This window comes from Chelonia mydas, chromosome 19, assembly GCF_015237465.2.
Source record: "Chelonia mydas isolate rCheMyd1 chromosome 19, rCheMyd1.pri.v2, whole genome shotgun sequence".
NCBI lineage: Eukaryota > Metazoa > Chordata > Testudines > Cheloniidae > Chelonia > Chelonia mydas.
This window is the reverse complement of record NC_051259.2, coordinates 11,978,862-12,004,191: the sequence shown is the minus strand read 5'-3', so window position 1 is coordinate 12,004,191 and position 25,330 is coordinate 11,978,862. Positions and strand designations below refer to the sequence as shown.

The 25,330-nt window shown below is 47.4% G+C and overlaps 1 protein-coding gene and 1 pseudogene across 11 annotated transcripts; both read left to right on the top strand.

Annotated features, from left to right (window-relative positions):
* Positions 1-4,515: 4,515 nt before the first annotated feature.
* GMEB1 (glucocorticoid modulatory element binding protein 1) lies at positions 4,516-24,561 on the top strand. 11 transcript variants are annotated; one of them, XM_037881863.2, is made up of 10 exons: positions 4,516-4,635; positions 8,491-8,655; positions 10,378-10,460; positions 11,475-11,599; positions 17,208-17,311; positions 17,856-18,013; positions 19,448-19,576; positions 20,650-20,787; positions 21,377-21,499; positions 22,562-24,561. In XM_037881863.2, the coding sequence occupies exons 2-10, from the start codon at positions 8,528-8,530 to the stop codon at positions 23,263-23,265; spliced, it is 1,692 nt and encodes a 563-aa protein (XP_037737791.1). In that variant the 5' UTR covers positions 4,516-4,635; positions 8,491-8,527; the 3' UTR covers positions 23,266-24,561. The 11 variants fall into 11 exon arrangements, with proteins under 11 accessions (XP_037737791.1, XP_037737790.1, XP_043388209.1 ...); XM_037881862.2 differs by having other exon boundaries at positions 10,348-10,460; XM_043532274.1 differs by having other exon boundaries at positions 4,550-4,635; positions 8,391-8,655.
* Positions 23,292-24,561, top strand: LOC122463359 (annotated as a pseudogene).
* Positions 24,562-25,330: the final 769 nt, after the last annotated feature.

Sequence of the window (25,330 nt, the reverse complement as noted above, 5' to 3'; positions counted from 1 at the left end):
CTACACCGAAAGGAGGCGACACAACGCAAAATCAAAGAGAATGTTGCACTCAAGTCTTAGAGTTTGTCAAACCATAAACCCACTTAGCAAAGGTTTCCCTTGATATTTGTAAATGCATGTACGATCCAGTTGAAACAACGGGTTTAAAACAAATAAACCTTCCCCTGCAGTGTTTGCAACCCAGAGGTGGCAGCACGGACCCACTGCCTGAACTTGAAAACAAATGTGAGCAAAGTGAAACTAAGTTCATGGGTTTTCTTTGACCAAGCCTGGGGGGGGAAGGAATGCCAGGTGTATAAATGCTGAAAGTGTGGAGGATGTTGGTATTATTGTGTTTTCTCTTCTCTGCTGAGTGAGAGGGGCTGTGGGGGGATTAAAAGACAAGAGGGCTTGATTCTCATTCTGGCTGACTAGATCCTCTTTAAATTAACTTTGCACCTGCTAGTGTTCTGGGCCAGGCCAGACCCTGCCTGTTTCAAGGGGTAAATTAGAGCAGTCTCAGGAACCCAGAGTCCTCTATGCCAGTGGTTCTCAAAGCCGGTCCGCCGCTTGTTCAGGGAAAGCCCGTGGTGGGCCAGACCGGTTTGTTTACCTGCCGCGTCCGCAGGTTCGGCCGATCGCGGCTCCCACTGGCTGCGGTTTGCCGGTCCAGGCCAATGGGGGCTGCAGGAAGCGGCGCAGGCCAAGGGACGTACTGGCCGCCCTTCCCACAGCCCCCATTGTCCTGGAGCGGCGAATCGCAGCCAGTGGGAGCCGCGATCAGCCGAACCTGTGGACGCAGCAGGAAAACAAACCGGTCTGGCCTGCCAGGGGCTTTTCCTGAACAAGGGCGGACTGGCTTTGAGAACCACTGCTCTATGCCACAGTCAGCTGAGACTAGTTAGAGCCCAAGGCACTCCAGTCACCCCTCCTCCCCTGACACGCCAACACCCACACTAGGGGCTGCAAGAGGGCCAGCACAGAGCCATTTGGTCCACTTTATGCTGGCTGGGAAACCCAGTCTCCTCAGGGCAGGACTGAAGGATATTGGTGCAATGAGCGGAAGCTAGCACAGCTATTGTCTTCAGTTCTGGGCCGGATTTTCAAAAGTGCTCAACCACCCACCTGCAGAGTGCTCCTTTGGAAACATGGCCACTTATTTTGGTGCCTAAAGGAGCTGTTTTGAAAACCTGGCTCTAAAACACTCCTGATTTACACTGGCCTGAAAGGAGAACCAGGTCCGCTGTGTGCTATGAAATCCACGTCAGGCCTTGCATACTTCTGAGCCTCTTTTCCATACATTGGACATTTTTAAAAACAGCCCCTCCAACCTCACGTTTCCTTGTCATTCCTTACTGAACCCAGTCTTGCCCAAAATATCAGAATATTTGGTAGGAGGGGGTGTGCAGGCCCCTGATCTACATCTCTCCCTCTGGAATTGGAAGACTCCTGTTTTGAAACCCTCACACTCCTGGGCAACGCTGGGCAGGTTGACTCAGCCCTTTATCCTTGCCCACATCAGGCTCTGTGCCATTTGCTGCAGGTGGCTCTTTCAGATGAGACCTCCCAACCCAAGGTCTTTCCTGCTCTCTGTGCAGGCAATAAAGAATTGATGATGGCGCTCCTCAGAAGAGCAAGAGGCTCTCTCACTGTCATGCAAGGTGCTGTGGGGCAGGTGGCTACTGCTCTCCACCCCAAAGGTAGCTGCATTTCAGTTGTGCTGTACATGGCTTATGAGGCGCTTTGGGAGAAAAGGTATCATAGAAATGTGAAGTGTTATTAGACTCCTGTTTCTAGTCAAGCCTGTGCTCAGCTGTCTGCCAAACATGAAACAGGCATATTCTTCTGGGAGGGGTCATTAATGCCTTAACATATAAGGAGATGGTATCTGGCCCAAACGTTACCTAACTGGAAGTCTGCAGTGGCAACCAGCCATTAGGCCAATATCTATGACCCGTTTGCATCAAATAGAGCAGCCCGAAGAGCCTGCGGGGCCCAGCATGCAATGTTCCCCATCTTGATTTGAGAGGCTTAAGTACACCCCACAAAGGCTACGGGTCCTAGCATGCAACCCTCCAGCTCATGCAGAAGTCCTGTATATGTTAGGAACTCGAGCCAGGGCTGGAAACTGTGCTCAGCAGTGGGTCTCCTTAAACAGAAACCAGTGAACTGCTAATATTGACTGGGCAGAACCATTTTCAGCACTGTTACTGAACGTATGATTGAGACTCAACAGCAAAGGGGCAATTTCCTAGTGTAGACATGACTTCCGTGGCCGAGGCCCAGGCCACAAATCCCAAAGTCCTAGTGTGCAATTCTCCTCCTTGATCCAAGGAGCACGGGTGAGGCTCACAGGGACTTCAGGTTTATCTTGATCTGTGTGGATGGCACCTGGATCAAGATGAAGTATTTGGGGCTGGAACATGGAGCCAACCCAAGGCTATCTAGATGGAGCATTGCATGCTGGCGCCTTTAACATTCATGGGCTGCACCCAGGGCTGGCCTTCATGGCAGGGTTAGGATACCAAATCAACAACTAGGGAGGGGGGCACATGGTGCAGCTGACCAGCCGGTTGGTTTATTTGATCCGTCACTCTGGCAATTTTTTTTTTTTTGCTCAGCTGCTCAAGGCAGCAAACCATGTAGGGGTGGCCCTGACCGCAACTATATAAAGGCTGAAAGGAAGTATGCCTGGACTGCATGAAACTGCAGTCCGTGTGGCCTCCCAGAAGAGGGCTCTTAAGGGTGCCAGCCCTGCACTTCTGCACGGGCCCTGTCAGGGGTCATGACCCCTTCCCATCTTCCTCCACATTCATCTGAGCCTCTTGTCCTCATCTAAAGCCCCTGTTTTTAGGCAGAATAGCCAGGATCCCTTCTTATAGTCTTATCTGGGGGAGGGGGAGACACACCAGACAGCAGACGTGGCAGAGTGAGCGGCAGAGCTGCCCACGTTGGATAACTGCCTCTCAGCTGAGCAGTCTCCCACCCCAGTTTGTTTTTTCGGGGGTGGGGATGTGAATAAAGAACAGATTATGCATATTAATTATTTTTAAACCAGGAAAACAATTCACTCCCAGCTCGAGGCGAATCCAGCCCAGGGCTGCTTCTCCGAGGCCTATGGAACCTCTGCCCTCATCCTCCATTCAGTGCCACTCTCAGGTGGTTGCAATGATGGGAACACTGAGCTTTTGTGTGTCAGCCCTGAGGAATCCCCGGGAAGCCCAAGTCTCAAGCCAAAAGCCTTAGAGGAACAGGTTGGCAATGAGGACACCCCCATGGACAACATCTGCCTTGGTGTCTGAACCCCCTGCAAGCTGGCTGAGCACATGGGCACCAGACCAGTGTCATGCTAACACCTGCCTCCTCCTCACCTTCTCCCGGAGAGTCCTGGAACCAGCTATCCAGGCGTGCAGAGTCACCTGACGGGGACAGGGAAGGGGAGATGCTCCGTGGAGGAGAACGGGGGGGTAGCACCTTTGCTCACAGCCTCCTTGTTGCCTCCCAAGGGCAGGGGTCCTAGGCCATCCCCCTGGGGCAAAAAAGGTCTCAGGTGCGGGTGGCCCCAGGAAGATGGGGATGCCCCCCTGAGGGGATGGGATGGATCCCCCAGGCAGGGGTCGCACGTGATCACCCTAGGGGCAAGGTGCGGGGTGAGGATGTTCCCCCCAAGGCATGGGTCGCACATGATCACCCAAGGGCAAGGTGTGGGGTGAGGGTTGCCCACCCAGGCAGGGTTCCCACGTGATCACCCAAGGGGCAAGGTGCGGATGCTCCCCCCAGGCAAGGGTCGCACGTGATCAGCCTAGGGACAAGGTGTGGGGTGAGGGTGGCCCCCCAGGCAGGGATCGCACGTGATCACCCAAGGGGCAAGGTGCGGGGTGAGGATGCTCCCCCCAAGGCAGGAGTCCCACGTGATCACCCTAGGAGCAAGGTGTGGGGTGAGGATGCTCCCTCCAGGCAGGGGTCCCACGTGATCACCCTAGGAGCAAGGTGTGGGGTGAGGATGCTCCCCCCAGGCAGAGGTCCCACGTGATCACCCTAGGAGCAAGGTGTGGGGTGAGGGTGCCCCCCCCGGCAGGGGTCCCACGTGATCACCCTAGGAGCAAGGTGTGGGGTGAGGATGCTCCCCCCAGGCAGGGGTCCCACGTGATCACCCTAGGGGCAAGGTCTGGGGTGAGGATGCTCCCCCCAGGCAGGGGTCCCACGTGATCACCCTAGGAGCAAGGTGTGGGGTGAGGGTGGCCCCCCCAGGCAGGGGTCCCACGTGATCACCCTAGGAGCAAGGTGTGGGGTGAGGATGCTCCCCCCAGGCAGGGGTCCCACGTGATCACCCTAGGAGCAAGGTGTGGGGTGAGGGTGGCCCCCCCAGGCAGGGGTCCCAGCTGATCGCCCTGGGGGCCGGCCGGGCTGCTCCCCGCACTGTGCACAGGGCCCGGTCTGGAGAGGGCGGCACCCCAGGGAGGCGGGGGGGGGGCACCCCAGGCCCCAGAGCGCAGCGCAGCCGGCTTAGGCAGTAGACAGGAGTAAATGGTCCGCGGCCCCTTTAAGGCAGGCGGCGGCCGGAAGTACTGGCGACTGAGGGCTGTCGCGAGCGCGCCTGCTGCGCATGCTCATTCCTCCCCTCCCCCCAGCCCCTGACTCGGCCGTTCGGAGACGGTAAGGGACGGAGGGCGCCGCGCTACGGGAGCCGGGAGGGGCCAGGCCCGGACGCGGAGTGCGGGGGGGGGGGTCCGGCCGCAGTGGGAGGGGGAGCCCCAGAGCGCGCCGCCGCCGTACGTGCCGCCGCCGGGAGAGGGACGTCGCGCCGCCGCGGGGGGGGAAAGGGGGGCTGAGTGGCTGCGTCCGCTCGGCGCCCGCCCGCCTGCCTGGAGCGAGGGGCGGGAGGAGGGGAGGCCACACCCCTTCCCCAGGGGAGCCCCGCCCCTGGCCCCGCGGCGGGGGCGCAGGGGGCGCTGGGGCCCCGACCATCCCTGGGGGGAGGCTTTGGGCCCCCCGAGCCCCCCCCGGGGGTATCCTAGGTAAAGGGGGCTGGTGACCTCTGACCCTTTCTGACCTTTCGGGGGGCTGCTGACCTTTGACCCTTTCTGACCTTTCGGGGCGGGGAGTGGAGCTGGTGGCCTCTGGCACGTGCCCTCCCCACTCGGTTGTCCAAGGCCACAGGTGGCATCTGGGGGAGTTTGTGCTGCCTGAGCCCTGCCCTGCGAGCCGGGGGGAGGGGGTGGGGGGCAACCTGAAAAAGCTCCTGCCCCCTTCTCCTCTTTCACTACACAAGGTGAAGAGGGAGTCTGGGCTGGCCCTCCAATACCTTCTGCTCCTTCCCAGCCAGCGCGCCATAGGCTGACCCCTTCCCCCACCTGCGCGCACGCTGACTAGGGTCAGCGCAGTTCGGGCCCGTTGGGCATCTGACTCTGAGGGTGGCACCTCACTTTCTCCAGTCCCTGTGAGATGATGGGGACACAGGGCTGAAGGGAGGGTCTCGTGCTCTCTGAGTTCCTGACGGCCGGTGGGTAAGGGGCTGTTAGGGTGGAGGCTCGCCCCATCTGATCTCAGTGTGAAGGTTTTTGGGGACAGCCACGTGCCTGTTGTCTACTGGCCATGCAGGTGTGAAGGGGGCTGGGCATCCTCGGACCATCTGTGTGTTAGATTATTGAGGCCTTGCGGGAGGTGGGAGGCTGGGTCTTTTGAATCCCTAGTGGTTACACCAGACTGGAGAGTGAAAGGTATGTGTCTAGTGGGTGCATGTAGCGCTCTGTTCATCCCAGACATGGGTGTTACCCTTATGACCCTGACTACAGATGGATGAGTGGTGTTTGGCTGGGTGGGTTGAGTCCTGTGTTGTCCTGATGCTGAAAAGGTGACTGGTCTCGTGGTCTGGGACTCTGACTGGGGATAAAAAGTATGAATATGTCCTCCCTACCCAGGACAGGTGAAGGATCTAGCACCATGTTATCTTAACAGCCAAAGAATGAAAATAATGTGGGGTCTCACCCTCCAAAGCCTGACTACCAAAAGGTGAATATTTTAGGGTTTGTGCACCTCCATATGGAGGGGTGAAGGATGAGACATTTCTAATCCTGTGACCTTGGCTGCAGTGGGATGTGTGAACACTTAATGAGGGAATGTTATGCTGAGTTTCATAAATCCAACCCTAGACACCAGTAAACATTGGACCCAAGAATATACAGCCTCTGATGTGTAGTAAGTGAACTATAGAGAATTATATTGTTCCCATGGGACCAAATCTGCCTGTATGTCAGGCACACAAGTTGCGGGAGAATAAATATCAGGTATAGGACTCTGCCATTCCTAGGGCATTTACAGTGCTGAATGGGGACTGCAGTTGCAGTTCAATTGTATGTATGCCAGGTCCAGAAGCAACTGAACTCAGCCCTTTGAGGAGACTTCACTGCAGATTTGTCTTGCCTGAGCCCAAGTGACTCATCTTCCTGGTAACATCTGACACTAGGTGCTTTGATATGCTATGAAGCTCCCAGAGTGCCCCCTACAGAGATTGTAGATCAGATTCCCCCTAGACACAGACAAGACCCACCTAAGCCAAAGAAATCTTGAAAACAAAGGAGAACTGATTTGATAGCTGGATCCTGCCATATTCTCCTTGATCAATTCTCAGTTGTGCATCCCATCCAGCCACAACCTTACTGGGCCACTTGTCCATTGGCCACATCATGTTTCTATTCCTTGCTTCCTTCCGGGTCGCTTCTCTGCCATGTTTATAGCCATGTTCTGATTGGTCCCAAAACACACTGCAAATCTGAAACAGGATAACTAGTCTTTCTTTCTGAAGCAGGGATGTGTGCTTTTTTTTTTTTTTTATGTTGGCGCATAAGCAAATGCTTTCTTGGTAAGTTGTGCCTTACATTTGGACCTAAACAGAGTCAGGCTTAGATTCAGCCTGATCTCATCTGGCAAGGAATGCCACAGCTGGAGGTCTCCCAATGAGAGAACCCTGCCTCCAGCAACTCAATAATGTAAACTTGGGTCCCTCTCTGTGAAGAGGGACAATTAATATGTACACATACATGGAGGCTATTCCATATGGCAGGAGGTGCAGAGGAGAAGGCTCTCACATCAAGGATGGTGAGACTGGGGAAGAGCAGAGAGGAGGCCAGCTAGACAAGATGAGGTAGAGAAATAGACATGGTTTCTGAAACAGACTGGTGCAAATCTGTTGCGGATTTTAAATCCAAGGAGAACAATCTTGAACTGGAGCCTGAATTACTTTAAACAAATTACATAATGTGTTATCCTCTCTCCATGCTTTTTAGGCAAGGATAATAATAATAAAAAAAAGCAATTAACTCCTCCAGTAATAAAATTGCATGTATATTTTTCCATGTGAGCTCTAGAGAGTATTCCAGCAAAGCACAACAAATACTCAAGGTGCTTTCAGTAAAACACTCTGAAGATCTTTTAGAGTAACAGCCGTGTTAGTCTGATTATCATACAGGAGAGTGGGTTTGTGGGGAGGGTGGGGAGAAAACCTGGATTTGTGCTAGAAATGGCCCAAGTTGATTATCATACACATTGTAAGGAGAGTGATCACTTTAGATAAGCTATTACCAGCAGGAGAGTGGGGTGGGGGGAGAGAAAACCTTTTGTAGTGGTAAACACCCATTTTTTCATGGTTTGTATGTATAAGAACATCTTCTGTATTTTCCACAGTATGCATCCGATGAAGTGAGCTGTAGCTTACGAAAGCTTATGCTCAAATAAATTGGTTAGTCTCTAAGGTGCCACAAGTACTCCTTTTCTTTCTGAAGATCTTTACTCCCATCCCTCCTCAACTCATCTTTGACACTAGAATCACAATCTTACATTTATGCTTGCATGCAGTGGGGAAGGATCTCGCCTGTGCATTTTTCTGGTAATAAAAGATTATGGTATCAGGTTGCCTGCTAGGAATCTTGCAACTAAGGAAAGGAGGAAATTAGCCCCATCTTAGAAACCTGTCTCCCAGCGCGCTCATGTCTGCTGCCAAGACCAAGCGTGTGGGTTAGTGCTGACCTGGCTGGCACTGATTTTGCAATGTTTGGTTCTTAAACTACACTGTACAGGTAATTCTAGTCTGCATTCTGTCTGCTGTTAAAATGTTTGTGAATATGGTACTGTGGGGTTCCGTGTTTTTTGTGTCTCATTGATACCAGATCTAAATGGTCTCAACTGCCTGCTTTGCAAGCTGAGAGGTACGCTCTCTGGCTTATACATGCCCATCATCCGAAGCCCAATATACCCTTCTCTTTCACGGCAGCTGTTGCACTTCAGTTTGCTTCTGCAGCATGGAGTTTTATCAAGAACTAGTGCTCTCCTTCACCTGCTCGGAGATTGAGAATCATTCTTCTGTAAGCGTCTCAGCTCCCACCAGTCCAATATCATTTTGTTAACTGTGGCAGGACTGCTGGCGACAGTTGCTCTTCCATTTTGACACCATAGAGCATTCTTGTTCTTCCCATGAGACCAGGGTAAATAGCTGCCTCTGCTTGTCCGCTACAGCACACTTGCCACCCAGCCCTTTGACTGCATGTGAGAGATGGCAAATGCCGAAGTGAGTGTCCCTGTGGGGGATGTGGTGGTTGTACCAAGCGAAGGAAATGAAGGGGAGAACCCGGAAGATACCAAAACCCAAGTGATATTACAGCTACAGCCAGTGCAGCAAGGGTGAGTGATCCATGTCACTTTGCATATTCTAGAATATTGACACGCATGTGAGTGCACAGGTGTGGGAAGTGGGTATGTTTGCAGTGTGGCTAATCTCATGTATGTGATCCAAGGCATGTCCATTTTCAGCATGCTCTTTAAGGGGTACTTCTGAAAGGGTTATACTTTGATTCTGTTCTGCAAGCCTTAGAGGAAAAGAGAAATTATAACTGATTAAAATGTTAACTTCTAACAATGACCTAAAGTAGTTCACATACATAAGAAGGTAGTGACTTTAAGATTCAACATCTTGGGAATTCCCAAGCTAGAAGCAAGCCCTGGGTATCTCAGAGGGAAGCTGAGAATCCCTCCCCTTTGCAATGATTAGGAACATAGGAATTGCCACACTAGATCAGATTTATGGTCAGATCTAGTCCAGTATCCTGTGTGACACTGGTAGTACCAAGTATTTCAGCAGAAGGTGCAAGAAATCTCCATAATGAACAATTACTGAATAACCTGTCCATAGGGGAAGCCTTTTCCTAAACCCAAGCAGAGATTGGTTTATGCCATAAATCTATATCCCTTATTTTGTAATCCTATGCTGTGTAACTGGATTTTCTAATTATCCATAACTAGATGTCTGATCCTTTTTTGAATCCTGCTAAGATCTCAGATTGAATGTCTTGTAGCCATAAATTCCACAGATTAATTATATGTTGTGTTTTAAAATAAAAAGTTATAATACTTCTGCTTCTAGCCCTATTGGGTCATGAGATGTTAGATCTTAAACTTGTCATTGTTTGAGGACTAAATACTGCTCCCTCTATCTTAGTTTGTTCTATTTGGGGTCACATACTGGGCCCGCCACTATGGTATCTGAGCTTTGGGCCAGTGTAATTATAGGACAGGGGAATTCCTAGTAATTTGTTGGTTTTTTTTAATGGCTGCTCAGGGGTATGAATGTTAAAACAACGCTTGGGGAGATAGATTAATGAGCCGCATGCAGGTGAGCCAGGCAACGGGGCATGATAAATGCAGGATCAAATGGAAACTACCACCTATGTGATGATGTAATTATATCGACATACACAAACATCTGTGCCTGCTTTGGCATCCCCTACTGTGAAATATAATAAAGCCAAGGTGCTAAATGTTGGCAGCTACAATAGATGGCAGTGTATTATGGTACCCTGCATTGGCAGTCTCTTCCTAGGGACAGATGACTTCCACCAGTTACGTGCCTTTTAATCAATAAATATATTGCAAAAAACACTTGTACAACATGAACTGGGATTTTACATGCATAAAAATCATAACATTAAAAGTACAGATTTATACAACAAGTAACTCTGTCCCTTTGCCTGTAGGCATGACAACTGAATCTTTCAGTCTGTGATCACGAGGAGGATATACAGTGATGCAAAATGCCACGTGTATATCTGAGGTTGTAGGCAAATGTGCAGTATAAACGTAAAGCAGAGAATTAACAGTCTTACTGGTGGAGCAGTGCAGGGGTGGGGAGCGTAGCATTGGTAACAGCTATGCATGTTTCAATCCCTGGTGACTATTACTCATTTTTTATACCTGAACCCCCCCACCCCAAAAAAGTTTGTAAAACAAGATTTTGTCCCTAAGGGACAAGTAAGCAAAAAATGAAATGAGGTTTTTAACCCTGTGCTATGAATCTTAATTTTTCCGTGATTTATATAGTTTGTTTATCGATGGACACTTTTACAACAGGATTTACGAAGAGGGCTCTGAGACCAGTGCCGCTGTGGTGGCTGTAGAAACACATACCATACACAAACTAGAAGAAGGGATTGGTAAGTTTCTCTTTGGTGTGGGCATAAACATGTCTCCTGCAGAATTACTTGCAGTTTGGTTTGCACCTTTAATACACTAGGGTTCTCTCACCACTGGAATCAGCAGTTGGGGATGTTGTTTTCCCCAGGATGTGGAGTGCATTGTCTTGGGGTGTTCCCACCTGGATCACCAGTGCTATAGTTGCCATTAGGACTCTTGATACTGAGGGTGAAATCCTGGCTCCAGTGAAGTCAATGGCAAAACTTGCATTAGTTTCAGTGGAGCCAGGAATTTACTTTGAAGGCCTTCTTGGTACACAGAAGCTAGCTGTACAATGTTTGTGTGAATAGTGAATCCCAACAGGAACTGTGTGAGCATCTATGCCAGTCCCTGTCAAACAGCTGGCTTCTTGCTTTGTATGGATTGATATAGGTTAAGGGTTTGGGTTAAATATAATGAGCTGAGCATGCTGGCTCTGCATTGCTGCCTGCCAGCCCAAGGAGAAAGAGCCTAGGGGGAAAGTTCTCTCAGAACACACAGTGGATCTTGACTCTAGCATTCTGCCCCTTCGATGTGTGTGGATCTCCCATTGATGTCAGTAGAAGATCAGCACCTGCACGGAACAGGTTTTTGGAGCAGAGACCCACTGCTTAGATACTAGAGCAGAACATTGTCCTATGTCTTAAATTTAAACTGAGATTTCCCATGTGACAGGATGTGGTTCTACTTACAGACCCTTGGTGACCTTTCTTTGTGCTTGCATTGGGTGCATTTTGCTAGCGTTGGTGATCACTTCAGACAGATTCTGCTAATATCTACGTTTTTCTTTGGGTGGTTGCCATTTAGAAGGAGGTTACCTGCTGCAGGAGAATGGACCCTTTACCTGCATTGGCTTTATGAGGCGGGGAAGGATAAGAGGCGTATTGCTGAATTAGGAAGTGTCCTACTCATGAAACTGGACTCTCACACCTCTCCCTTTGGGGTTTGAGCTCCCAATAATGAAAATCTCATGTTATCCATGCTTCTGCCTGCAGACCCCAGCACCATTGAAACCAACGATGAAATTGAGATTGCCTACCCCATCACCTGTGGGGAGAGCAAAGCCATCCTTCTCTGGAAGAAGTTTGTCTGTCCAGGAATTAACGTCAAGTGCGTCAAGGTAACTTGTTTGCCATAGAATAGCCCGATTTCCTTGGCCAGATCCCCTCTCTGAAGCTGGGACTGTGGCAGGTCGTTTTCTTTCTTCCAGTGTATTTTCTCTCTCTCCCTCTCTCTCTCTCTCTCTCAATTTCATCTGTCTCTCTACACTGGAGTTTGTTAAATTTGCGTTGGCAGCATGCAGGGCCCCAAACATGGGAGTTGGTTTTGTCTCTGTAAGAGGCAAGGCTACGAGCAGATTCTCAGGGAGAATCTCAGGGTGGAGGGTTCTCAGCCCCCTTGTCTTTCTGGGTTGCTGTTGATCCCTGTTTAAAGTCCTGCTTTTTCTTTCTTTTCTTCCATCACACTCCCTTGGAGCCATGTTGTGATGGTTTCTAGGGGTGCCCAGGACTGTGTGTGTGAGAGAGACTTGCTGGTGCTTAACTGGGCATCTGCTCCCAGGAGTCTGTTAGCCGCCCAAACAATCTCCTCAGGCCTCTGCCAGCCCTCACTTTGCCTTGCAGGTTAACAATAGGTGTATCTGAGCCGCTCTGAAACCAAGCCCTGTAGTATCCAGCTCTTGTCTGTGGATACTCACAGAAAATACCAGGTAAGCTGTCCCCAAAGGAAGAGGGCTCACACCAGTTTGATTCAGCTGCGGGTCAGCTCCAATATAACATCACAGCACTGAGATATACTTATAGAGAAAATAGTCAATGTGTTTTCAAAGGCTGAGATTTAAGAGACAGTGAGTAAGGATAATGGAAACAGAAATAATTACATATAAAACAAAATAATAAAACACAGTCTGGGTCTACGCTTGTTAATGTAGACCTTTCCTATATAATCAAGTAGATTAAACCCCAAAGGGTCAGTCTTTTGCAGAGTTAGCTAGCCTAAGACAAACCAGGATCCAAATATTCAAGAAGCCCTCTCTGCCAGGGGTTTTCCTTAGTGAATGGATAACAAAAAGTCTTTTTGCCTCTCCTTATATTTCCCAAAATTCATTGTTTTTGCCCCAGAATCAGGTTCCTTTCCTCGTGTGCTGGCTCCAAGTTGCCTTCACATCCTTATATTGACTCCATATGCAAAAACATGCTTCCATTGTCTTGTCTTATGACGCTTAATCTACATATGGACCTAGGCAGACAGGCGAATATACACCCTTTTGTCTGGCAAAACCTGTTTGTCAACACTGCCTGGGACAAAGGCTCTAAAACATATTTTAGGTACATATACACAACTTCTATATATGATCAGTACATATATCTCACAGTGCTGATGAGGATCAGTATGTCATAAGCTTTTATTAGAGACCTCACATGATCCTTCTGGGATAAATACTCTGAAATTGTGTGTGTTAGGTATAGTAAGGTGGTCAGGTCTGATAGGCGTTGCTGTTACAGAACAGTGGACCCTTTGCCACTTTGCATTGAAGGGTTCTTAGGGTCATTGGGGAATATTCCTGAAGTAGTGCAGGCCCCCTTCAAGCATTCCATTCCTGACATGCTGGCTGGGGAAAGGGAATCCTGCTGTTGTGTCCCCCAGCTGGCAATGTGATAAGCTGTTGAGGTTAATGCCAGTGTGCGCTTCCGTATGTTCAAACAAATCATGCAGGCCAGAAACACTGAGTGCAGAGCTCTGGGGTTCCTGCAGCTGATGTGCACTTTGTGGTTTCAGTGTTTTACAGCTTGGCTTTTAGGAGGGCATATCTCAATTATTGGTGGGAGGTAAAGTTGAGGGTATTTCCCAAGCAAAATGCTCATGCCACACGGATGGTGTAGTGTCATTTGACACACAGAGCTCATTCAGCCTAGTATAAATAAGATGTATACATCACTTTAAACTGCCATGTATTTAATTAAGGGAGTTAAAGGATTAGAAGTATGATTTAAGCGTGGCTAAAAGGGTAATTTTTTTAAAAGTTCCTTTTAAAGCACTCGTCACTTTATAACTAGGAGGATGACGGAATTAATGGAAGCAGATGAGAAGATGGGTTAAAAGCCAAACAAACGATTAAATCAGGTTTTATTTACACTGACCATTTTAGTGTTTCAATTTGCATGTTGAATAGATACCTTAATTTTAAAGAGAGGCCAGTCCCCTGATTCCAAACTCTGAATCCAGATCCAAGTTGGTTTGGATCTTTATTACAGGTAGATCCAAATCTAAATGTTCTTGAACTTGGGGTGTAAACTTTTCCAAAGTTCCAGGTGTTTAGGTTTGCTGTTCTGATACAGGCCACTACAGAGAGAGACTTCTGCTACAAACTCAGATCTAAACCTATATCTGCATCTGAAGTTTGTTTATAGAGCTTTGGTTGTGGCTCATCTCTCAAATATATTATTAGTTATTAACCCAACACTGCGTCATTGAATTAAATGGTATTACTTTCAGTGACTTCAGTGGGAGTAAGGACAGGCCGTATTACAATACAGCATCTGCCAAACCAAATGCTTTGTTGCATGCAACCCAGAAAAGACAATGAGTTAGCCCCAGGTGTATGTCAGGGCACAATATGACCGACATCTGAGTTCTCTGATTTTGGTATGAAGGGTTATGTTGTTCAATCTAGCAGAGAAAGGTTTAACATGATCCAATGGCTGGAAGTTGAAGCTAGACAAATTCATAGTGGAAATAAGGTGTAAATGTTCAACAGGGAGGGTAATTAGCCATTGGAACAATTTACCAAAGGTTATGGTGGATTCTTCATCACTGTCAATTTTTTAAAATCAAGATTGGATGTTTTTCTAAAAGCTCTGCTCTAGGAATTATTTTGGGGAAGTTGTATGGCCTGCATTAGACAGGAATTCAGACTAGATGATCACATTCATCCATTCTGGCCATGGAATCTGTGAACCTGTGAGTAAACGGGAGCAACTACCACTGACTTCAGAGGTAATTGCACCTGTTTATGGTAGGAATTTTGTTCTTGGACTGTAAAACTACCTTTAAGGCAGCACTGAAAAGTGCTAGGGAAAGTGCTTTCGGCTTGATCTGCTTGGGCCACCTGCTGAAAAGTCATAGAACATCCCTGTAAATGTGCTGGATTGTGTTTTACATGTTTGTATCAAATCACATGCATCAGGGTGTAAAATGATCTCCTGGAAGGGGTTCAGGAAGGAACTGCTCTCAATAACCATCCACTGTTACCTTACTGGTTAAGTATGTTTTTGGGAGGTTGCGGTCTCCTTCAACTGAAGCTACTGCTAGAACATAAGAACGGCCATACTGGGTCAGACCAAAGGTCCATCCAGCCCAGTATCCTGTCTACTGACAGTGGCCAATGCCAGGTGCCCCAGAGGGAGTGAACTTAACAGGTAATGATCTAGTGATCTCTCTTCTGCCATCCATCTCCACCCTCTGACAAACAGAGGCTAGGGACACCATTCCTTACCCATCCTGGCTAATAGCCATTAATGGACTTAACCTCCATGAATTTATCCAGTTCTCTTTTAAACCCTGTTATAGTCCTAGCCTTCACAACCTCCTCAGGCAAGGAGTTCCACAGGTTGACTGTGTGCTGAGTGAAGAAGAACTTCCTTTTATTTGTTTTAAACCTGCTGCCCATTAATTTCATTTGGTGGCCACTAGTTCTTATATTATGGGAACAAATAAATAACTTTTCCTTATTCACTTTCTCCACACCACTCATGATTTTATAGATCTCTATCATATCCCCCCTTAGTCTCCTCTTTTCCAAGCTGAAAAGTCCTAGCCTCTTTAATTACTCATCATAAGGGACCCGTTCCAAACCCCTAATCATTTTAATTGCCCTTTTCCGAACCTTTTCTAATGCCAGTATATCTTTTTTGAGATGAGGGGACCACATCTGTATGCAGTATTCAAGATGTGGGCATACCATGGATTTATACAATGGCAATAAGATATTCTCCGTCTTATTCTCTATCCCTTTTTTAATGATTCCTAACATCCCGTTTGCTTTTTTGACTGCCGCTGCACACTGTGTGGATGTCTTCAGAGAACTATCCATGATGACTCCAAGATCTTTCTCCTGATTAGTTGTAGCTAAATTAGCCCCTGTCATATTGTGTGTATAATTGGGGTTATTTTTTCCAATGTGCATTACTTTCCATTTATCCACATTAAATTTAATTTGCCATTTTTTGCCCAATCACTTAGTTTTGTGAGATCTTCTTGAAGTTCTTCACAGTCTGCTCTGGACTTAAATATCTTGAGCAGTTTAATATCGTCTGCAAACTTTGCCACCTCACTGTTTACCCCTTTCTCCAGATCATATATGAATAAGTTGAATAGGATTGGTCCTAGGACTGACCCTTGGGGAACACCACTAGTTACCCCTCTCCATTCTGAAAATTTACCATTTATTCCTACCCTTTGTTCCCTGTCTTTTAACCAGTTCTCAATCCATGAAAGGGTCTTCCTCTTATCCGATGACAACTTAATTTATGTAAGAGCCTTTGGTGAGGGACCTTGTCAAAGCCTTTCTGGAAATCAAAGTACGCTATGTCCACTGGATCCCCCTTGTCCACATGTTTGTTGACCCCCTCAAAGAACTCTTAATAGATTAGTAAGACATGATCTCCCTTTACAGAAACCATGTTGACTTTTGAGCAACAATTCATGCTCTTCTATGTGTCTGACAATTTTATTCTTCACTATTGTTTCAACTAATTTGCCCGGTACTGATGTTAGACTTACCAGTCTGTAATTGCCAGGATCACCTCTAGAGCCCTTCTTAAATATTGGTGTTACATTAGCTATCTTCCAGTCATTGGGTACAGTAACTGATTTAAAGGACAGGTTACAAACCATAGTTAATAGTTCTGCAATTTCACATTTGAGTTCTTTCAGAGCTCTTGGGTGAATGCCATCTGGTCCCGGTGACTTGTTACTGTTAAGTTTCTCAATTAATTCCAAAACCTCCTCTACTGATACTTCAATCTGTGACGATTCCTCAGATTTGTCACCTACAAAAGACGGCTCAGGTTTGGAAATCTCCCTAATGTCCTCAGCCATGAAGACTGAAGCAAAGAATTCATTTAGTTTCTCTGTGATTACTTTATCGTCTTTAAGTGCTCCTCTTGTATCTCGATCGTCAAGGGCCCCACTGGTTATTTAGCAGGCTTCCTGCATCTGATGTGCTTAAGAAACATTTTGTTACTACTTTTTGAGTTTTTGGCAAGCTGTTCTTCAAACTCCTTTTTGGCTTTTCTTATTACATCTTTACATTTAATTTGGCAGTGTTTATGCTCCTTTCTATTTACCTCACTAGGATTTGACTTCCACTTTTAAAAGATGCTAGAGACAAGATATTGGGCTAGAAGAACAACAGCCGTGTTAGTCTGTATTCGCAAAAAGAAAAGGAGGACTTGTGGCACCTTAGAGACTAACCAATTTATTTGAGCATAAGCTTTCGTGAGCTACAGCTCACGTGTAGCTCAGCTGTAGCTCATGAAAGCTTATGCTCAAATAAATTGGTTAGTCTCTAAGGTGCCACAAGTACTCCTTTTCTTTTTGGGCTAGAAGAACTGACTAATGGTTTCTGATTGTGGAGTGTCCTAATGTAAAGTAATGTTCCCTCCTGGTTTTGTTGATCTGTCCTTCTGCCTGCCTGAATTCTTTGTTGTTGTTTTTTTTTTTTTTAGTTTAATGACCAGTTGATCAGCCCTAAGCACTTTGTTCACTTGGCTGGCAAGTCTACCCTGAAGGACTGGAAGAGAGCCATTCGCCTTGGAGGAATCATGTTGAGGTAGGACTGTCCACCATTGTAGCCAGCTTCAGTACTTCCTCAGTGCAGCAATAGAATCTTTTGCAGACATTTCATCTGCCTCTGTGTCTTCAATACATGCCAGTTAAATCTCTTACCGAGAAAAAGTGGATGGAACAGCAGATCACTTTTAATATGGATGGCCAGCAGCCTGCAGGACCTTTATGGTGAAATCCTAGCCCCACTGAAGTCAATTGGAGTTTTGTCATTACTTCACTGGCACCAGGATTTCACTTTACATCCCAGAGCTAATGTGGCGAACATATACAGTTAGGGTTGCATGGTATTTAATGGGGCATAAGGGTACTGTCACAGGGCCAGAACCATGTATACAAAGTTGGGGAATGGAGACATGAGGGCCACTGTTTTTCAGTTAAGATCTTCTGGGGGACTCGTGGAAGGGAGATGGGTTTCTTGTTCTTCTTCCTCCCCATGCGATCATAGCTGTCCCTCTGACCTGCTGGTTTCTTCAGGCTGAGATCCAAGCTGAGTTCATTGCATAGTTCTCTCCCCATTCTGTGCACAGGAAGATGATGGACTCTGGGCAAATCGACTTCTACCAGCATGACAAGGTTTGCACCAACACCTGTCGAAGCACCAAATTTGATCTCCTGATCAGCAGTGCCAGAGCACCGGTGCCGGGGCAACAAACAAGTGTGGTGCAGACTCCCACATCAGCTGATGGTAGGGGACAGAAAGACAGCTAGAAATGCCATGTGTTACCCTGTAGCACTTCCCTCCTCCCTCCTGCCTCTTGCTCACTGAGACTGTCCAGTTATCTCTGTTTGCTTTCTGTGTGCAATGTCCTAATGCAGTGCACCACCGCCTCTCTCCTGGTGCAGTCCCACATCTCAGATTACTTTTTACTTGCACCCAAGTTGCTTCAAAAGATTCCTGGGAGGGGTGAAGCTTCCTGTTGAGTCTGCTGGGAGTGGGGATCATTGGGATCTAGCAACGAACTGTACACTGTAAGGTTCAGGGTCGGGAGCAGCCGGCAGTGCACTGGTGGTGGATGTAGACAGCTGTGGGACCCAGCGGAAAACTGCTGGTAACCGACCTCTTGGCAATCTCTGTCCTAAAGTACTTGGGTGTGGAACACAAAACAGCACATGAAAAAACAGTTGAAAGAGACCCGCTTGCAGTGGTTTTCCTGATGCATGTCCTATTTGCAGGCCTATTAGAGGGTCATGTGAAAAGGAGTATACTGGATTTCTGGTGGCTCAGACATGTATTGGATGGGCCTTTTTACTCTGAAAAATAAACAAATGGAACATTTAAAACCCCAGCCAGCCGGGATCTGGCTCCCACTTCTACCTCTGGCAGCATATGTCCACCTGTAGTCTTACTGGTTTGTCCTGTTTTCCACATGCTGTAGTTGGTAACCCTACACCTTGACTTTTGGTATCATTTACCGACATGATGCATGGCTTCTGCATTGGTGCTGCCATTTCAGGCTGGTACTCAGAATAAAAATGAAAAACAAGAGTCCTTCCAAGTTTAATGTTATTTAAAAAGTCAATGAATCAATTACTCTGAGTGCAGACTTTGAATGACGAATAGCATTTTAACTATGAATGCTGAAATAAGGCTGATCAAATCTCATACTTCGGGGCATAAGCCAATCTTTTGCAGAGGTGAGGAAGGAGATTTCCTCCCCATTGTACATTATCATACAATTGGTTAGGTTACTTTCCTCTAAATCTGAAGTGACAGCCAGTGTATGAGGTATGATGCCAGTCGTGATAGACCAGTGCTCTGATCAGATATGGAGAGTCCTATGTTCCCAATGTGACAAGGCAGGGAAATGACTGACCAATTTGCTCCTTAAGTTCCCTCCTTTATTCTGATCCCTTCTGCTACTTTTACACCAGGATGGGTCTCTGGTTAACTCTTTGGACAGGGAGCGGCTTTCCATCCACAAACCCTAGTGCATTTCATAGATATGGTTCCACTGACAACAAACAACATCGGCTTTTAGCTAGTTTGGTTTATAGATACAAATAGCCTGACAGAGAGTGAAAAACACTGGGGGAGTGGAAAGTAAAGCTGCTGATTGGAGCATGAAATTCCTGGTGCTGCCGAGAGAGCTGAAGCTTCCTCTTCTGGATCCTTTTGCAGGGAGCATCACCCAAATTGCATTGTCCGAGGAGAGCATGGAGGAGGGGATTGAATGGAACTCTGCTCTGACGGCTGCTGTCACCATGGCCACTGAGGAGGGCATCAAGAAGGACACAGAGGAGATTTCGGGTAAGTTCATACTGTCTGTTGGCTCTTCACCACCTGTCCAAATTTTCGGAGTGAATTTAAGGCTGATGAAAGGTTCTAGATTTACAGCCTGGAGACTAACGTCCTCAGAACAGGTCTGACCTAGGCAGCAGTAGTGCAAGTTTCCCCTCTCCCCTGCAAACACACACGGTGCCCACTATTGTGAGTAAGGGGTGAGTTCAGTCTCTAAAGCCCATTCAGTCCTTGGCCTCTCTGCTGAGATAACCAAGCAGGTCAGTTAGTGCCTGTTATGATATGGTAACTCTTTATGAAATAGACACTGGCCTATCAGGAACTGGGCAGAGACCACCCACACATTTTCCAAAGGCCAGTGAACAACTTCAGAGTAAAAAGAAAAGGAGTACTTGTGGCACCTTAGAGACTAACCAATTTATTCGAGCATAAGCTTTCGTGAGCTAGCTTATCGTGATGCATCCGATGAAGTGAGCTGTAGCTCACGAAAGCTTATGCTCGAATAAATTGGTTAGTCTCTAAGGTGCCACAAGTACTCCTTTTCTTTTTGCGAATACAGACTAACACGGCTGCTACTCTGAAACTTCAGAGTAGTGCCACATTCAGTCCCTATTTGGCTATGGCTGGATTCAAACTACTGACCTAGAGGCAAAGCCCTCCATAGCATATTACCAGTTCTCTGAGCCATCCACTTTCTCCCTGCACTATTGTTACAGGTGCTTCACTGGCCCTCCTGATACCTGTCCAGAAGCTTAGGCAGAGTTCCCCAAGCCAGCAGGTGAAGACCATAGACACTGTATCTTGTGCAGACAGGCAGAGGTAGTGAAGTACTGCTCTAAAAGTCGTAAGCTGTATGAAAGTCCTCACTAGTGATGTTTACTTCCCAGATCCATTTTTTTTTGTTTGTTTGTTGTTTTTTGCATGTCATGTCCACCCTGATGGCCAGATTAGAAGCCGGCTTCCAAAGTTACTGCTGCATGACAGCGCGCTGCTCTTGGAACGGTTTTAATGTAGCCTTGCGGGAAAATGCCAAATGCTTGTACGTGTCGAATTCTTCTCCCTCCTGTCTCTTCCTGTGCCAGAGGACACGCTGATGTTCTGGAAAGGAATAGCCGACGTGGGGCTGATGGAAGAGGTCGTCTGCAACATCCAGAAAGAGATAGAAGAGGTGCTGAAAGGTGTCCAGCAGAGGCTCGGCCAATCTCCCTTCCAGATCACAGGTGGGTGGGAGGCCAGCCGCCTCTGTGTTGATATTAAAGGATTACTGAAAAAGTGGTTATGGTCAGAGACGGGAAGGGAAAATTGGCCCTTTCCTACTCACAAAATCCTCTCCTGGGGTCAAATTCTCTTTTTAGTTACACCCATGATTTTTTATTTATTGTTTTTAATTCATCTTTGGACAGATAGATGACAGTTTCAGAAAGTTGTATGTAATGGAAAAACTTATGCAACCTTCACTATTGCTGGAGAGCTAATGACACTGCCAGCATTATGGGCAGAAAAACTGTAGGGGGTGGTCTAACATATACAGATGATACTTTAATGTGAAGCGATTCAGAGCTGCTTGAGTGACAGGTCTTTCTTTTGATATGAACAGAGTTGTGCCATCATTGGATGTCCCCGGGGTTGGGAATGCCCTCCTCAGCCAGCACTCCTGGAATTGCACTCTGGAAAAATGAAGAACTTTTAATAGAAAGCACTATAGGATTTTAGGCATAATAAATAAATCTCACCTGCCTGGCTCCTTGACTGGAAGTTTAGGCTGTCTAAGGAATTTTAGGCACTCACCCATGTGGGGTTTTCTTGCAGATGCTGCAGTCCTGAATAATGTGGCCCACACTTTTGGCCTGATGGACACAGTCAAGAAAGTTCTGGACAACAGGAAAAGCCAAACAGAGCAGGGAGAAGAGCAGTTTCTTTATACTTTAGCAGGTATGGTCAATGCCTGGGAAATATTTGTTAATGAAACCTGGTGTCCCATCACAACTCTCTAGAGCTGATGTGACTCATGCACTTTCCTATGTGACTTTGAGTGCAAAGCAATATGTTGCTCCCTTTATTTAAAACCTAAATTTGCCTTTTTTTTCCATACACCAGCATGCAACTGGTGTGTTATCCTGTGTCACTGCAAATTATTGACATACTACATCATGAAACACGTGCACTTGAATCTCCATCCATTCTAGGGATCAAGTAGGAATCCCCCAAAGTCCCCTGTGTAGCAGTGAGCCGTTGGCCAGGGGTATTAGGGAGCGTGTAATATTAGGTATGCCCGCTGCTGAGGGAAGGATACTGGCCTTGCTGGACTTCTGGTCTGCTCCACAATGGCTGATGCTGCTTCTTATTTTCAGTTATATCCCCCAAAGATCCTTATCTGAGCTATGTTTGTGCTGGAGACCCCATCTTCAGGAGTGGCCTTGGGACTCCCAGTCCCTGCAACAGCTCGTGAATGCCATCCATCCTGAGATGGCACCCAGCCAAGCTCAGGAGATAGCTCTCTCTGCCACGCTTTCTCCTAGCTGGAACAGGCATGTGCAGCAATGGCATCCATCTTCTCGGCTGTGAAAACAAGGTTGTGAGCAGATAAGTAGAGGTAGAAAACCACTCCAGAATTAGGAGACAAGGGGAATCCCAAGGACCTTGGTCCTTAATTCTCCATTGCATTGCTCCTTGTGCAGCCATTTACACAAATGCAACGTGGGTGTAAAAAGCTACCTGATCAGAAAGGCAGTGTTCTGCCTCCACTCTGCACGGGTGTGAATGGTTGCTGAAGCTGCAGGGCCATAGTCAGTCTGGCCCCTGGTCTTGAACAAAGTTTTGTCTGAAGCGGATTGAGGAGAAACACATTATTGGACATCTGAGATGCCCCGCTGCAAAATAAATAATATGTGGGACCAGATGTTGCTGATTTTATGGAGCTCCTTTAAGTATCTCCCTCTGTTTTCAGTGACTCAAGCTTTATCTGAATATGCTGTATTGTCATTCTTCTTGCAGACCTGGAACGCCAGCTGGAGGAGCAGAAGAAGCTCGCCAGGGATCAGAAGATGAAGTCTCAGACGATCCAGAACGTGGTGCTGATGCCAGTCAGTGCTCCGAAACCCCCTAAGAGACCTCGTCTGCAGCGCCCGGCCTCAGCCACAGTCTTGAGTCCCTCCACCCCTGTCCAGCAGCCTCAGTTCACAGTCATCTCACCCATTGCCATCGCACCTATGGGACAGCAATTCTCAGTGGGCAACATTCCGGTGGCAACCATCAGCCAGGGATCCAGCCCAGTGACTCTCCACACCTTGCCATCCTCACAGCTCTTCCGATATGCCACCGTGGTGTCTTCCTCCAAGTCCAGTTCATCTGACACTGTGACCCTTCATCCGTCCTCCAGCTTGGCCCTGCTGAGCTCAGCCGCTATGCAGGACAGCAGTGGCCTGGCTAATGTGGCCGCAGTGGTGAACCCTGTGGAACTGGTGGCCATGGAGTCTGGCCTGACGTCTACCATCCAAGCTGTTGAGGGCACCTCAGAAGACGGACAGACCATCATAGAGATAGACCCAGCACCAGATCCTGAAGCAGAGGCTGAGGAATCGGAGGGCAAAGCTGTGATTCTGGAAACTGAGCTGAGGACAGAGGAGAAAATGGTGGCAGATGTTGAGGACCATCAGCATCAGGTGCACAATGTAGAGATCGTTGTCTTGGAGGATTAGCAAGGAAGGCAAATCTCATTGGTGGGATGGGTTGTTGGGTTTTTTTTTTGGTTAAACTTTTTCATTTTGACAGTCATCCTGTTCGTTGCCATGGATCTTTTTCATTTTTACAGTCCAAAATGGAAGAAGTTGGAGAAACACGGAGAGGCCCAAGAAAAGGCTCCATCTCATGGAGTGATGGACAAAATCAACCGTTTCTGCAGGGAGGAAGGAGAAGTGATTCTGCAGACCAGAAGGGGAGAGCCCCTTTCCTTCCTGAGAGTGCTCAGTGATACAGCCCATATTCTCGTTTTTGCCCAGGCCTGGTCATTGCTAGGACTGTTTTAGTTGAGAGAGACTCTCTGGCCAGTAACTGGAGCATTGATCTTACTGCTGGAAGGGGTTGATGGTTGCTTTGGGGGAAACAGGTACCTCATTTTTATTTTTTCCCAGGAAAGGGAATTCTGTCCAACTCCTCATTATCAACTATGCTGGTATTTTGCTTTTGGCAAGGAAGCAGCAACCCTGACTGTAGTGTTCATTGTCCCCTTTCCCACACCCTGTGGTTTTTTTGTTTCTTTTGTTTTTTTGCTTTGCTCTCCCTTTCCCTTTCCAGATCTGCTGGCTGCTAAAGTGCTTAAGCTGCTTTTGGGTTCTGTCACCCAAATCCTGCTTCTTTCCTTCCTGGCCTTCTCCCTCCCAGGCCTTGTAAGTTTCTTTGCCACAGGACACTGTTACAAGACACTGATCGCTTAAGCCTGGTGCAGAAAGGAGAAGAATCAACCCATTGGTAAAAACACAGCCCTCCCTTTAGCATAGCGCTGACCTCCTGGATGTATAAAGCGTGTGTTGTGCTGTTGCTTCCTGGGAGAGCTGGACTCCATGGGGCAGGAGCCCCATCTGTTTATGCCGCACGCTGGAAACTGTACTTGCTAGTTGCTACATGTTGGTGTGTGAGTTTTTTTTTCCCTTAATCTATTTGCAGGATTAGAACTGGCATATTATTTTAGCATTGTGACTGCCTCAGCATCCCCCTTCCCCCCACCACTTCGGGGGGGGCTCTTTTTGTTTCTTTGTGGAGCGAGGAAGGGAAGGAGGGAATCTATTTTTAATTCAGCTGTTGAATTGTGGGGAATTGGGAGGGCTGGGGGAAATCTGCTTGGTTGAAATATATTAAGCAAAACAGTAACAACAGAAATAGACCCGGAGGGGGAGGGAAAAGAGGAGGTGTGTGGTTATTTTATTTTATTTTTTAATTTTTTTTTTTTTGCATTAAAAGGAAAAATCTAAATGCATTTAGATTATTAATGGAAAGGACTACAGTGAATTTGTTGTTTGTATTTTAATAGCACCTCAATCCAGATTGGGGCCCTGTTTTGCAAGGCACTGCACCAGCACATAGGAAATAGTCCATGACGTGTAGCACTTACACTGTAAACAAAGGATGAGAGAAAGGAAATATTATTTATTAGAGACAGACATTAAAGGCCTGATTTTTCCACTCGACTGTAGCTTGTCACTGGGTAAAGGGGGTGTATCATGCTAGGTTGGTAGCATTTTACAACCACCCTGCACGGCTATAAATAACATAAGGTGCAAGGCAGGAGACTTGGGTCCTTTGACTTGCTCCTGTTTGCACAGGTGGTCTTAGGCAGAGCTGGTAATTGAACCCAGATCTCTTGAGTCCCAGACCACAGCTTGAACCACCAGATCATCTTGTCACAGTTTCAGGGTTAACCCCGCACCTCCCCCCCAGGTCTTCCTCGAGGGCACCTTCTTACAGGTTTCTGGCTTCCCAGCTATTACCTCTCTCAGACAAAGACCCAGTCTCTCTTCCTCCATATCTGGGGGTTTAGGCTTGCAGTCTGTCTGCACTTCACTGTGTTTTCCCCAGCAGGGCTGACCAGGGGCCAGCACCTGTGATTAAGCAGGGGCTTGGACTAGATGACCTCCTGAGGTCCCTTCCAACCCTGATATTCTATATTCTATGAATCTTTCCCCCGGGGCTACAACAGTGTATACCAGTTAATAGCCAGCCGTCACAAAGCAAAATACATTTATTCTGAGGGAGAAAGCATTGCGGAGA

Bases quoted from the DNA above. Each gene is read 5' to 3' on its own strand.
- GMEB1 (XM_037881862.2), top strand. From the start codon at position 8,528: ATGGCAAATGCCGAAGTGAGTGTCCCTGTGGGGGATGTGGTGGTTGTA. The intron at 10,461-11,474 runs GTAAGTTTCTCT...TTCTGCCTGCAG, and splicing joins CAAACTAGAAGAAGGGATTG to ACCCCAGCACCATTGAAACC. The intron at 20,788-21,376 runs GTGGGTGGGAGG...GTTTTCTTGCAG, and splicing joins ATCTCCCTTCCAGATCACAG to ATGCTGCAGTCCTGAATAAT.